Below are 14,985 nucleotides of genomic sequence, written 5' to 3' on the forward strand. Positions count from 1 at the left end.
GATTTGCTGAGATAAGACCTGACTTCCCAAAGCCTGTCCACCACAAGTCACAAGTCAGGAGTGTGATGGAATACTATCCACTTGCCTGCATGGGTGCAGCACCAACAACACTCAAGAAACTTGACACCATCCAGGACAAAGCAGCCCATTTGATTTGCAGCCCATCCACCACCACCAACATTCACTCCCTCCACCAGCGACACACAGTGGCAGCAGTGTGTACCATCTACAAAATGCACTGCAGCAACTCACCAAGGCTCTTTGACAGCACCTTCCAAACCTGCGACCTCTACCATCTATGGTACCACCTAGAAGGACAAGGGCAGTAGATGTATGGAAACACCACCACCTGCAAGTTCCCCTCCAAGTCACACACCATCCTTACTTGGAACTATATTGCCATTCCTTCAGTGTCACTGGGTCAAAAACCTGGAACTCCCTTCCTAACAGCTCTGTGACTGTACCTACAGCACATGGACTGCAGTGGTCCAAGAAGGTGGCTCACCACAACCTTCTCAAGGGCAATTAGGGATGGACAATAAATGCTGGCCTGGCCAGCAACACCCACATCCCGTGAAAGAGAAAAAAAAAAGTACAGTTCTGGTCTTCATATTATAAAAAGATGCTGAGACATTAGGGAAGATGTAAAAATGACTTACAAAGGTGATACTAGAATTGAGAGATGATATGCATCAGGAAAGATTGAACAGATTGTTTTTCCTTTTCTAGAAAAGAGAAGGTTGAGGGATGACCTGATAGAATATACAGCACAGAAAAAGACCTCTATATTGTTGGACAGGGCAATGAAAGGATTTGTTAGAGTAGATGTGGAGAAAATGTTTCCACTTGTAGGGAAGACCAAAACTAGAGGCTATAAATATAAGATAGTCACTAATAAATCCAATAAGGAATTCAGGAAAACCTCTTTACCCAAAGAGAATGTGGAACAACCTTTCCAGATAGCAGAAATTTCCTCCAATTAAATATTGGGAAGACTGAAGCCATTGTTTTCGGTTCCGGCTCCAAACTTCATTCACTAGCCACCGACTGCATCCCTCTCCTTGGCAACAGTCTGAGATTAAAACAGTCTGTTCACAACCTTGTTGTCATATCTGACCCCAAGGTGAGCTTCCAAATTCATATTTGTGCCATCACTAAGACTGCCTATTTCCAGCTCTGTAACATCGCCCGATTTCGCCTCTGGCTCAGCTCATCTGCTGAAGAAACCCCATTCTTGCCTTCATTACCTCTAGACTTACAACACACTCCTGACTGGTCTCCCACATTCTACTCTGTGTAAACTTGAGATCATCCAAAACTCTGCTGCCCGTGTCTTAACTCGCACCAAGTCTCATTCCCCTATCACCCTTATGCTTGTTGACCTACATTGGCTTCCAGTCAAGCAATAACTTGATTTTAAAATGCTAATCCTTGTTTTCAAGTCCCTCCATGGCCTTACCCCTCCCTATCTCTCCCGCCCCACAACCCTCCAAGATATCAGTCAAGGTATGTTCCGTCAAAAAGGAAAAGTAAGGCACACAAATCTGGAGCTCCCTGGATGACAAAAGAGATCGAGATTAAGATAAAGAAGAAAAAGTGTGCTTATGACAGATGTCAGGTCGAAAATACTATTGAGAACCAGGCTGAATATGGAAGATCCAGAGGGGAAGTGAAAATGCAAATAAGAGAAGCAAAGGGAGAGCATGAAAGGAGATTGGCAACTAGCATTCAAGGAAATCCCAAAGTTTTCTATAGGCATATAAATAGTAAAAGAGTAGTAAAAGGAGGAGTAGGGCCGATTAGAGACCAGAAAGGGGATTTACACATGGAGGCAGAGGGCATAGTTGAGGTATTAAATGAATACTTTGCATCTGTCTTTGCCAAGGAAGAAAATGCAACTCAGGCAATGTTGAAAGAGGAGGTATGTCAGACACTAGAGCGGTTTAAAATTGATAAAGAGGAAGTATTAGATAAGCTGTCTGTACTTAAAGTGGATAAAGCACCAGGGCCGGATGAGATGCATCCAAGGATACTGAGGGAAGTGAGGGTGGAAATCGCAGAGGCACTGGCCATAATTTTTCAGTCTTCCTTAATCTTGGAGGTGGTGCCAGAGGACTGGAGAATTGCAAACGTTACACCTGTCATGCAGACTCCCACTCGCCAGGAATCAGGCATACTGATTTTTTAAAGGGAATACCCTAGACCCCTTCTCACCTGATCACAACACACCCTTGTTCAAAAAAGGGTGTAAAGATAAGCCCAGCAACTACAAGCCAGTCAGTTTAACTTTGGTGCTGGGAAAACTTCTAGAAAAATAATTAGGGACAAAATTAATAGTCACATGGACAAATGTGAGTTAATTAAGGAAAGCCACCATGGATTTCCTAAGGGAAAATCGTGTTTAACTAACTTGCTGCAGTTTTTTGACGAGGTAACAGAGAGGGTTGATGAGGGCAATGCTGTTGATGTGGTATATATGAACTTTCAAAAGGCTTTTGATACAGTGCTACACAACAGACTTGTGAGCAAGCTTGTAGCTCATGGAATAAAAGGGATGTTAGCAACATGGATACAAAATTGGTTAAGTTACAGGAAACAAAGAGTAGTGGTTAATGGATGTTTTTCGGGCAGGGGGAAGGTTTGCAGTGGAGTTCCCCATGGATCAGTTTTGGGACCCTTGCTTGTCCTGATCTATATTAATGACCTTGACCTTGGTGTACAGGGCACAATTTCAAAGTTTGCAGATGATACGAAACTTGGAAGCATTGTGAACTGTGAGGAGGATAGTGTAGAACTTCAAAAGGACATAGACAAGTTGGTGGAATGGGCAGACAGGTGGCAGGTGAAGTTTAATGCAGAGAAATTTGAAATAATTCATTTTGGTAGGAAGGACATGGAGAGACAATATAGAATAAAGGTTACAATTCTAAAGAGGATGCAGGAGCAGAAGGACCTGGGTGCATAAGTCATTGAAGGTTGCAGGACAGGTTGAGACAGCGGTAAATAAAGCAGATAGTATCCTGGGCTTTATTAATAGGGGCATAGAGTACAAGAGCAAGGATGTTATGTTGAACTTGTATAAGACAGTATTTTGGTTTCAGCTGGAGTATTGCATCCAATTCTGGACACCGCACTTGAGGAAAGACATGAGGGCATTGGAGAGAGTACAGAAAAGATTCACAAGAATGGTTCCAAGAATGAGGGCTTTCAGTTATGAAGATAGAATGGAGAAGTTAGGACTGTTTTCTTTGGAAAACGCTGAGAGGTGATTTGATAGAGGTATTCAAAATCATGAGGGGTCTAGACAGAGTAGATAGAGAGCAATTGTTCCCACTCATAAAAGGATCGAGAACAAGAGGGCACAGGTTTAAAGTATTTGGTAAGAGAAGCAAAAGTGACATGAGGAGAATATTTTTCACACAGCGAATGGTTAAGGTATGGAATGCGCTGCCTGAGAACATGGTGGAGGCAGGTTCAATTGAAACAATCAAAAGGCAATTAGACAGTTATATGAAAAGGAAGAACGTTTGCATTCACTAGAGTTTAGAAGAATGATAGGGGATCTCATAGAAACCTACAAAATTCTAACAGGACTGGAGAGACTAGATGCAGGAAGAATGTTCCCGATGGCAGGGGAGTCCAGGACCAGGGGTCACAGTCTAAGGATAAGGGGTGAGGACTGAGATGAGGAGGGATTTCTTCACCCAGCCATGATCATATTGAATGGCGGTGCAGGCTCGAAGGGCCGAATGGCCTACTCCTGCTCCTATTTTTCTATGTTTCTATGTTATGGGGTGAAGGCAGGGGAACGGAACTGAGAGAGTCGCACTGTCAGAGAGCCAGTGCGGACACAATGGGCCAAACGGCCTCCTTCTGCACTGTAACGATTCTGTGATCTGCCTTCCTTTTTTTTTCATTCATGGGATGTGGGCGACGCTGGCCAGGCCAGCATTTATTGCCCATCCCTAATTGCCCTTGAGAAGATGGTGGTGAGCTGCCTTCTTGAACCGCTGCAGTCCATTTGGGGTAGGTATACCCACAGTGCTGTTTGGAAGGGAGTTCCAGGATTTTGACCTAGCGACAGTGAAGGAACGGCAATATAGTTCCAAGTCAGGATGGTGTGTGACTTGGAGGGGAACATGCAGGTGGTGGTGTTCCCATGTATTTGCTGCCCTTGTCCTTCTAGTTGGTACAGGTCGCGGGTTTGGAAGGTGCTGTCTAAGGAGCCTTGGTGCATTGCAGCAGTGCATCTTGTAGATGGTACACACTGCTGCCACTGTGCGCCGGTGGTGGAGGGAGTGAATGTTTGTAGATGGGGTGCCAATCAAGCGGGCTGCTTTGTCCTGGATGGTGTCGAGCTTCTTGAGTGTTGTTGGAGCTGCACCCATCCAGGCAAGTGGAGAGTATTCCATCACACTCCTGACTTGTGCCTTGTAGATGGTGGACAGGCTTTGGGGAGTTAGGAGGTGAGTTACTCGCCTCAGGATTCCTAGCCTCTGACCTGCTGTTGTCGCCACAGTATTTATATGGCTACTCCAGTTCAGTTTATGGTCAATGGTAACCCATAGGATGTTGATAGTGGGGGATTCAGTGATGGTAATGCTGTTGAATGTCAAGGGGAAATGGTTAGATTCTCTCTTGTTGGAGATGGTCATTGCCTGGCACCTGTGTGGCGCAAATGTTACTTGCCACTTATCAGCCCAAGCCTGGATATTGTCCAGGTCTTGCTGCATTTCTACACGGACTGCTTCAGTATCTGAGGAGTCATGAGTGGTGCTGAACATTGTGCAATCATCAGCGAACATCCCCACTTCTGACCTTATGATTGAAGGAAGGTCATTGTTGAAGCAGCTGAAGATGGTTGGGCCGAGGACACTACCCTGAGGAACTCCTGCTGTGATGTCCTGGAGCTCAGATGATTGACCTCCAACAACCACAACCATCTTCCTTTGCACTAGGTATGACTCCAGCCAGCGGAGGGTTTTCCCCCTGATTCCCATTGACCTCAGTTTTGCTCGGGCTCCTTGATGCCATACTCAGTCAAATGCTGCCTTGATGTCAAGGGCAGTCACTCTCACCTCACCTCTTGAGTTCAGCTCTTTTGTCCATGTTTGAACCAAGGCTGTAATGAGATTAGGAGCTGAGTGGCCCTGGCGGAACCCAAACTGAGCGTCACTGAGCAGGTTATTGCTAAGCAAGTGTTGCTTGATGGCGCTGTTGATGACCCCTTCCATCACTTTACTGATGATTCCTCTAATTCTGGCCTCTTGTTCATCTCTGATTTTAATCGCTGCACCATTGGTGGCCACACCTTTAGTTGTCCAGGCCCCAAGCTCTGGAATACCCTTCCTAAACCTCTCCATCTCACTTTCCTCCTTTAAGATACTCCTTAAAACCTACCTCTTTGACCAAGCTTTTGGTCATCTGACATAATATTTCCTTTTGTGGCTTGGTGTCATACTTTGTTTTATAATGCTGCTGTGAAGCGCCTTGGGACATTTTATCATGTTAAAGGTGTTATATAAATATAAGTTGTGGTTGTAAGTTGTTATCATTTCCATTAATTTAACTACTGAAAGAAAATCACTTTAGGAAATCATGCAGTTTTATGAAACTTGAGACATGTGGCTAAACTAAAAGCAAGTAGGTTCCTTAACTCAGGCTGTGAATGTAAAAGTAGTTGATGCTACATAAATTTGTAGATCATTTCCTTTCCAGGTGCAAGGTTTTATTTCTGTCTTGAGTACTAAACAGCAGGAGTTCCACATTTAGCAAGAAGAAACCCAATTTCATTCAGGAAACAATGCTGTTGCCAGATTCCTAATGACGTTCTGAACTTGAATAGCATCAGGCCTCTTGGATGAGTCAACATTCAGCATGATCTTTAACTGTTCAGTCTGCAAGATATCAAAACAAGTACATACATATTAAACACCAGTAGTAATCAGTGCTGCAATATTACATGTCTTTACGAGAAGCAGCACAATAGCTGGGATCTTGTTCTTCTCCCAACATCGGGCTCCGTGGTGGGGTGAGAAGGGTGGTTGCGGGCAGTGGGGTTGGCCAGAAGATCGCAGTGGCCCACCAGGGGACCTGACACCGGATTGCTGGCTACAACCTTCCTGGCGGCAGGGAAGTCGGGCCCTCAGCTGCACTGTGACAGGACCCGACTTTACATATTTAAATTACCAGCTTGCATGAATTGAAATGAAAACCAGAGCAATCTTACCTGCAGTTCCGGATCTTCAGCGCGAAGGGCTGCTCTCACGTGCCTTCACTTTCCTGTCAAGGGAAAGCTGGCGCCACCGAGGTGGGGAAGGGGTGAACTCTGCATTTGTTGTGTACTGGGGGTGGGGGAGGAAAGGGTCAACTCTGCCTTGGTACTGTAGTTGGTGGTGGGGAGGCAACTCAGCAGTTTATTCGCAGGGCTGGCAGCCCTTTAATAATGGCACCAGAGCCCGCACAGAAACAGATGACGCCATTCACGGCGTCGCCAAGTCCACCCCTTTCACATGATTGTGGGGGGGGCAGCCGCCCTGCATATGATAATGAGCCACCAGGCTCAATATCGCGACAGCGTGCCAGCGCGCGGCCCGTGTGTGTCAGCCACCATTTTATACACGCCGCCATTCTTGGCGGCGGGACCACAAGATTCAGCCCAATGATTGAAGCCCAATGTCCCTACCCAATGGTTGTTATCAGGAGCAGACCCTGAGCAATTTCCTTGCCTTGGAGTGCTGAGGCCAGTTGTAGCACCTTTTCTGCCAACCCACCTGGTATCAGATAATGCAGAATTGTAGATGGGGGGCTGAAATAGAGTACAGAGTAATAAGGGTGTATGATGTGCTTAATGTCTAAGTAAGTTAAAGCTGGTGCATTAATATACCAAGTGCACAACCTAATTGTGCTGTTTATTGTGCTGAAATGCAACATTTATTAACTTGTGACTATTTGCTGGACCTTGTAACTACTTTGTGAAATGACATAGCTTCTTGATGAAGCAATGGGACAGAGATAAGATAGGTTATTTTCAGGTTGGCAGGCTGTAACTAGCGGGATACCGCAGGATTCAGTGCTTGGGCCTCAGCTATTAACAATCTATACCAATGACTTGGATGAGGGGATCAAGTGTAATGTTTACTAATGGTGCAAAGTTGGGTGGGAAAGATAGCTGTGAGGAGGACACAAGGAGCCTGCAAAGGGATGTAGACAGGTTTAAGTGAGTGGGCAAAAACATGGCAAATGTAACATAATGTGGGGAAGCGTGAAGTTACCCACTTTAGAAGGAAAAATTGAAAAGCAGAATATTTTTTGAACAGTGAGAGACAGGGAAATGTTGTATTGAAAGGGACCTCTCACAGATGCCGGGCAATGACATCTCAAACAAGAGAGAATCTAACCATTTCCCCTTGATGTTCAATGGCATTACCATTGCTGAATCCCCAACTATCAACATCTTGGGTGTTACCATGGACCAGCCATATAAGTACTGTGGCTACAAAAACAGGTCAGAGGCTGGGAATTCTGTGACGAGTAACTCACCTCCTGACTCCCCAATGCTTGTCCACCATCTACAAGGCACAAGTCAGGAGTGTGATGGAATACTCTCCACTTGCCTAGATGGGTGCAGCTCCAACAACACTTATGAAGCTTGACACCATCCAGGACAAAGCAGCCTACTTGATTGACATCCTATCCACCACCTTCAAAATTCACTCCCTTCACCACCGATGCACAGTAGCAGCAGTGCGTACCGTCTACAAGATGCACTGCAGCAACTCACCAAGGCTCCTTAGACAGCACCTTCCAAATCCATGACCTGTACCACCCAGAAGGACAAGGACAGCAGATGCATGGGAACACCACCACCTAAAAAGTTTCCCTCCAAGCCACACACCATCCTGACTTGGAACTATATCACCGTTCCTTCCCTGTCACTGGGTCAACATCCTGGAACTCCCTTCCTAACAGCACTGTTAGTGTACCTACACCCCAAGGACTGCAGAACTTCAAGAAGGCAGCTCACCACCATCTTCTCAAGGGCAATTAGGGATGGGCAATAAATGCTGGCCTAGCCAGTTACACCCATATCCCATGAACGAATAAAAAAACCTGGGTGTCCTTGGACATGAATTACAGAAAGTTAACATGCAGGTACAGCAGACAATTAGGAAAACAAACGGTATGTTGACCTTTATTACAAAGGTATTGGAGTATTTGCGTAAAGAAAACTCACTGCAGTTATATAGGGCCTTGGTCAGACCAGACCTGTTGTTGTTCTAGGTTTAGTCCCAAAGAACCATAGGCATCTCACTCTGTTAGAAGGAAACAGTTGGTAATGCATAGCTTGAGGGGTGCCACTCCTCAAGCATGGGGCAAGGCAAGGAGTCGGGCCTCCATGAACTACTTCAGCTGGTACAGCGATTGAACCCACACTGTTGGCGTCTTTCTGCATCATACTTTAGCCAATTGAGCTAACTGACCCCCACAGACCATACCTGTAGTACAGTTTTGGTTACGTTATCTGAGGAAGGTGTCATGCACAGAAGGAGCTGTGATGAAATAAACAATGAAATGGAAGAATTATGAATTTAAAAAGTCAACTGTTAAACAAAACCACAAGAACGTGGACACTTGCACCACAGCCAAAATGGAGTAGCAGTCACATGACCCCTCCTGTACTGGAAATCAACAAACCTGTCTACAAGGACGTTAACCTAGTCTGAAATAGCTCTGGGAGAACTCCATTGAAATTGAAAAGAGCACGATTGCATATGAATGACTCATATCGTTATGAATGAACCAACAAAGGATTTTGGTGATAGACAGACTCACAATCCAAACCAAAACTGAATAGGTGCGTAACAGCACGGTGTTAACAGAATGGTCCAGTCAGCCATCAATGGCTGGACATTGTCTCGACATCCTGGTCCACTGTGTGGTTACATCAGGGGACAGGGCCATGTGTCTCCTAACAGAACCTCTAATGTGATGAATTTTTATCTTAAAAAGATAACCCTCTGGAGAGAGAGGAGCAGATCAAGCCAACACCTTCAGAAAACAGTCCAGCAGGGGCTGTGAAAGTGATCCATTCAAGCAAAGAAGAAGCCCTGCTGCTAATTCTACACTCTAACTTGCTGCAGCAGAGAACTTTAAAATGACCATCACCTCCAGTCTGAAGTTTAAAACACCAGAAAATCTACAACACCTCAAAAAATTCAAGACTACAAATACCCAGGCCTGCATCTTAAAAAAAGACTGTCCTTCTGAGAAGATTCAACAGGTTTACCATAAACAACGAACACCTACCTCACTTTGAACTTTAAACTACCTACACTTTTTTCTAACTATCTATCTATTCTTGAGTATGTGTGCGTGTGAGTGAATGTGTGTGTGGGTGAGGTTGCGACCATTTTGGGAATTGTGTAAAAAAAAAAGTTTTTTTTAAACCTACGAGAAAACCATTCATTTGTCTGTTTATTTGACCCAAAAGACACTCAGGGGACAACACAGCAATTTAACAAAACACAACTGCAGTCAGTTGGGAGGTGAACAGTGGGAACCACCCAGGCCCCTTTCCACCTGTTCGTATCAAAGGTTATAGTTGCCTTGGAGGGAGTGCAATGAAGGTTCACCAGACTGATTGCTGTGATGAGGGACTGTCCTTTGAGCAGAGATTGGGGAGATTCCCGAGAATTTAGAAGAGTGGGAGGTGCTCTCATTGAAACATAGAATTTTTAAAGGCTTTGACATGATAGATGCTGGGAGGATATTTCCCCGAGCTGGAGAGTCTAGAACTAGGAGTCACAGTCTCAGAATAGGGGGTTGGCCATTTAAGACTGATTTGAGGAGAAATTTCTTTACTCAAAGGGTTGTGAATCTCTTCCCCAGAGAAGTGTGGATGCTCAAATATTGAGTATATTCAAGACCGTGATCAACAGATTTTTGGATATTAGGGGAATTGTGGGATATAGGGATAGTATGCGATGATGGAGCTGAGGTAGAAGATGAGCCATTTTATTGAATCTTATTGAATTGTGAAGCAGTCTCAAAGTGCTGAATGGCTTACTCCTGCTTCTATTTTTTTATGTTCTTAGGTTTTTAGGTGTGGAAAAATGGTGAGACAGATACATAATTAACTCAATGATTACGATTAAATCACTTAGCCATCTGGAGTTCTGTGAGAAACTACCTCATTTCTGGGTGTCTTATGCACAATAACTCATCATGCTATAATAAATCATTTAGGGTTGTTTACTAAGATGAAACGCTGTATAAAGGAGAGACACCCTGCAGTAACAAGTGGTCGAGTGACCAGATGGAAAAGTATGTTGACTGCCCAGACTACATGCTTCTATCCAGAGGAGAAACAGGTTAATTACGCATTATGTTTCTGTAAATTACTGCTTAAATATTGAAATGTTTTAGAACTCGCTTGTGTTTAAAATAAAAGAAAGGTTGTACTAATTTTGATGACACCTCCAAATCCATTACAGCATAGATGAGGGAGGCAACTTAGACTATTATTACCCAACAGGTAGTATATTTACCCACCAATATATTAGGGATATAGTTAACATAGAACATTACAGCGCAGTACAGGCCCTTCAGCCCTCGATGTTGCGCCGACCTGTGAAACCATCTGACCTACACTATTCCATTTTCATCCATATGTCTATCCAATGACCACTTAAATGCCCTTAAAGTTGGCGAGTCTACTACTGTTGCAGGCAGGGCGTTCCACGCCCCTACTACTCTGAGTAAAGAAACTACCTCTCACATCTGTCCTATATCTATCACCCCTCAACTTAAAGCTATGTCCCCTCATGTTTGCCATCACCATCTGAGGAAAAAGGCTCTCACTATCCACCCTGTCCAACCCTCTGATTATCTTATATGTCTCTATTAAGTCACCTCTTCTCCTCCTTCTCTCTAACGAAAACAACCTCAAGTCCCTCAGCCTTTCCTCGTAAGACCTTCCCTCCATACCAGGCAACATCCTAGTAAATCTCCTCTGCACCTTTTCCAAAGCTTCCACATCCTTCCTATAATGCGGTGACCAGAACTGCACGCAATACTCCAGGTGCGGCCGCACCAGAGTTCTGTACAGCTGCAGCATGACCTCGTGGCTCCGAAACTTGATCCCCCTACTAATAAAAGCTAACACACCATATGCCTTCTTAACAGCTCTATTAACCTGGGTGGCAACTTTCAGGGATTTATGTACCTGGACACCAAGATCTCTCTGCTCATCTACACTACCAAGAATCTTCCCATTAGCCCAGTATTCTGCAATCCTGTTACTCCTTCCGAAGTGAATCACCTCACACTTTTCCGCATTAAACTCCATTTGCCATCTCTCAGCCCAGCTCTGCAGCTTATCTATGTCCCTCTGTAACCTGCAACATCCTTCGGCACGATCCACAACTCCACCGACCTTCGTGTCATCCGCAAATTTACTAACCCACCCTTCTACACCTTCATCCAGGTCATTTATAAAAATGACAAACAGCAGTGGCCCCAAAACAGATCCTTGCGGTACACCATTAGAAACTATACTCCAGGATATACATTTACTATCAACCACCACCCTCTGTCTTCTTTCAGCTAGCCAATTTCTGATCCAAAGTACTAATTCACCTTCAATCCCATAATTCTGTATTTTCTGCAATAGCCTACCGTGGGGAACTTTATCAAACGCCTTACTAAAATCCATATAGACCACATCCACGGCTTTACCCTCATCCACCTGTTTGGTCACCTTGTCAAAAAACTCAATAAGGTTTGTGAGGCACGACCTACCCTTCACAAAACCATGCTGACTATCGCTAATGAACTTATTCTTTTCAAGATGATTATAAATCCTATCTCTTATAACCTTTTCCAACATTTTACCCACAACCGAAGTAAGGCTCACAGGTCTATAATTACCAGGGCTGTCTCTACTCCCCTTCTTGAACAAGGGGACAACATTTGCTATCCTCCAGTCTTCCGGCACTATTCCTGTCGACAATGACGACATAAAGATCAAGGACAAAGGCTCTGCAATCTCCTCCCTGGCTTCCCAGAGAATCCTAGGATAAATCCCATCTGGCCCAGGGGACTTATCTATTTTCACACTTTCCAAAATTGCTAACACCTCCTCCTTGTGAACCTCAATCCCATCTAGCCTAGTAGTCTGTATCCCAGTATTCTCCTCGACAACATTTTCTTTCTCCACTGTAAATACTGCCGAAGAATATTCATTTAACACTTCCCCTATCTCCTCCGATTCCACACACAACTTCCCACTACTATCCTTGATTGGCCCTAACCTATCTCTAGTCATTCTTTTATTCCTGATATACCTATAGAAAGCCTTAGGGTTTTCCCTGATCCTATCCACCAATGACTTCTCGTGTCCTCTCCTTGCTCTTCTTATCTCTCCCTTTAGATCCTTCCTGGCTAGCTTGTAACTCTCAAGCGCCCTAACTGAGCCTTCACGTCTCATCCTAACATAAGCCGCCTTCTTCCTCTTGACAAGCGCTTCAACTTCTTTAGTAAACCACGGCTCCCTCGCTCGACAACTTCCTCCCTGCCTGACAGGTACATACTTATCAAGGACACGCAGTAGCTGCTCCTTGAATAAGCTCCATATTTCGATTGTGCCCATCCCCTGCAGTTTCCTTCCCCATCCTACGCATCCTAAATCTTGCCTAATCGCATCATAATTTCCTTTCCCCCAGCTATAATTCTTGCCCTGCTGTATATGCCTGTCCCTGCCCATCGCTAAGGTAAACCTAACCGAATTGTGATCACTATCACCAAAGTGCTCACCAACTTCTAAATCTAACACCTGGCCGGGTTCATTACCCAGTACCAAGTCCAATGTGGCATCGCCCCTGGTTGGCCTGTCTACATACTGTGTCAGAAAACCCTCCAGCACACACTGGACAAAAACAGACCCATCTAAAGTACTCGAACTATAGTATTTCCAGTCAATATTTGGAAAGTTAAAGTCCCCCATAACCACTACCCTGTTACTCTCGCTCCTGTCGAGAATCATCTTCGCTATCCTTTCCTCTACATCTCTGGAACTATTCGGAGGTCTATAGAAATCTCCCAACAGGGTGACCTCTCCTCTCCTGTTTCTAACCTCGGCCCATACTACCTCAGTAGACGAGTCCTCAAACGTCCTTTCTGCCGCTGTAATACTTTCCTTGATTAACAATGCCACACCCCCCCCTCTTTTACCATCTTCTCTGTTCTTAGTGAAACATCTAAATCCCGGAACCCGCAACATCCATTCCTGTCCCTGCTCTACCCATGTCTCTGAAATGGCCACAACATCGAGATCCCAGGTACCAACCCATGCTGCAAGCTCACCCACCTTATTCCGGATGCTCCTGGCGTTGAAGTAGACACATTTTAAACCAAGCTCTTGCTTGCCAGTGCCCTCTTGTGTCCTTATAACCTTATCCCTGACCTCACTACTCTCAACATCCTGCACACTGGAACTACAATTTAGGTTCCCATCCCCCTGCTGAATTAGTTTAAACCCCCCCGAAGAGCACTAGCAGATCTCCCCCCCACCCCAGGATATTGGTACCCCTCTGGTTCAGGTGAAGACCATCCTGTTTGTAGAGGTCCCACCTACCCCAGAAAGAGCCCCAATTATCCAGGAAACCAAAACCCTCCCTCCTACACCATCCCTGCAGCCACGTGTTCAACTCCTCTCTCTCCCTATTCCTCACTTCGCTAGCACGTGGCACGGGCAACAACCCAGAGATAACAACTCTGTTTGTTCTCGCTCTAAGCTTCCACCCTAGCTCCCTGAATTTCTGCCTTAAATCCCCATCTCTCTTCCTACCTATGTCGTTGGTGCCTATGTGTACCACGACTTGTTACTTTTGACTTTGGTATGAATCGACCATCAGCATTCAGAGTGTTAGCCCCAAAACTGACTAAAATCATCATCATTCATTCTAAAAATACTGAAATCATTTTAACATTATGAACCATTCTAAAATTATAACCGGAAGTATCAATAATAACCATATAAAAGACAAGTCTTAATTCAGCAAATTCAAAATTATATTTCAATAATTCTTACCTCTTCGGGAAACCTCCTTGTAAATTCAATGGGGAAATCACAAACTTTTGCTTCAGCCCATATCTGTTGAAAAGAAAGCAGTAATTCTTTTGGCAGGTTGTGAATTAAACATCAGTCATGCTTCTCAAGGAAAAGAAATCCATTATTTCTATGACATAATTTTAATCTCGATATTTTGTGTTCAAAACACGAAGAAACTGTAAAATGTAAAGTTTAGGTTAGTTCCAGTCTACACCCGAAATTGGACCCAGATTCAATCTGAACGAATTGTTAATTGCACCCAGACACAATCTGTACTCTATTCACCTGACACTGCACCCAGGCGCGATCTGTACTCTATTCACATGACACTGTACCCAGACACAATCTGTAGTCTATTCACCTGACACTGCACCAAGACACAATCTGTAGTCTATTCAGCTGACACTGCACCCAGGCGCGATCTGTACTCTATTCACCTGACACTGCATCCAGACACAATCTGTACACTATTCACCTGATACTGCACCCAGACACAATCTGTACACTATTCACCTGACACTGCACCCAGACACAATCTGTACTCTATTCACCTGACACTGCACCAAGACACAATCTGTAGTCTATTCAGCTGACACTGCACCCAGGCGCGATCTGTACTCTATTCACCTGACACTGCATCCAGACACAATCTGTACTCCATTCACCTGACACTGTACCCAGACACAATCTGTAGTCTATTCACCTGACACTGCACCAAGACACAATCTGTAGTCTATTCACCTGACACTGCACCAAGACACAATCTGTAGTCTATTCAGCTGACACTGCACCCAGGCGCGATCTGTACTCTATTCACCTGACACTGCATCCAGACACAATCTGTACTCTATTCACCTGGCACTGCATCCAGA

The 14,985-nt window shown here is 44.7% G+C and overlaps 1 protein-coding gene across 3 annotated transcripts in view; it reads right to left on the bottom strand.

Annotated features, from left to right (window-relative positions):
* Positions 1 to 4,436: 4,436 nt before the first annotated feature.
* LOC137369846 (serine/threonine-protein kinase Nek7-like) overlaps positions 4,437 to 14,985 on the bottom strand; it is a 99,388-nt gene continuing 88,839 nt past the window's right edge. For all 3 annotated transcript variants that reach the window (XM_068031449.1, XM_068031450.1, XM_068031448.1), the window contains 2 exons: positions 14,093 to 14,155; positions 4,437 to 5,897 (listed from right to left, as the gene is read on the bottom strand). In XM_068031449.1, coding sequence (XP_067887550.1) covers positions 5,790 to 5,897; positions 14,093 to 14,155 — 171 coding nt within the window. In that variant the 3' untranslated portion in view covers positions 4,437 to 5,789. The remainder of the gene's footprint in view (positions 5,898 to 14,092; positions 14,156 to 14,985) is intronic.

This window comes from Heterodontus francisci, chromosome 5 (genome assembly GCF_036365525.1).
Source record: "Heterodontus francisci isolate sHetFra1 chromosome 5, sHetFra1.hap1, whole genome shotgun sequence".
NCBI lineage: Eukaryota > Metazoa > Chordata > Chondrichthyes > Heterodontiformes > Heterodontidae > Heterodontus > Heterodontus francisci.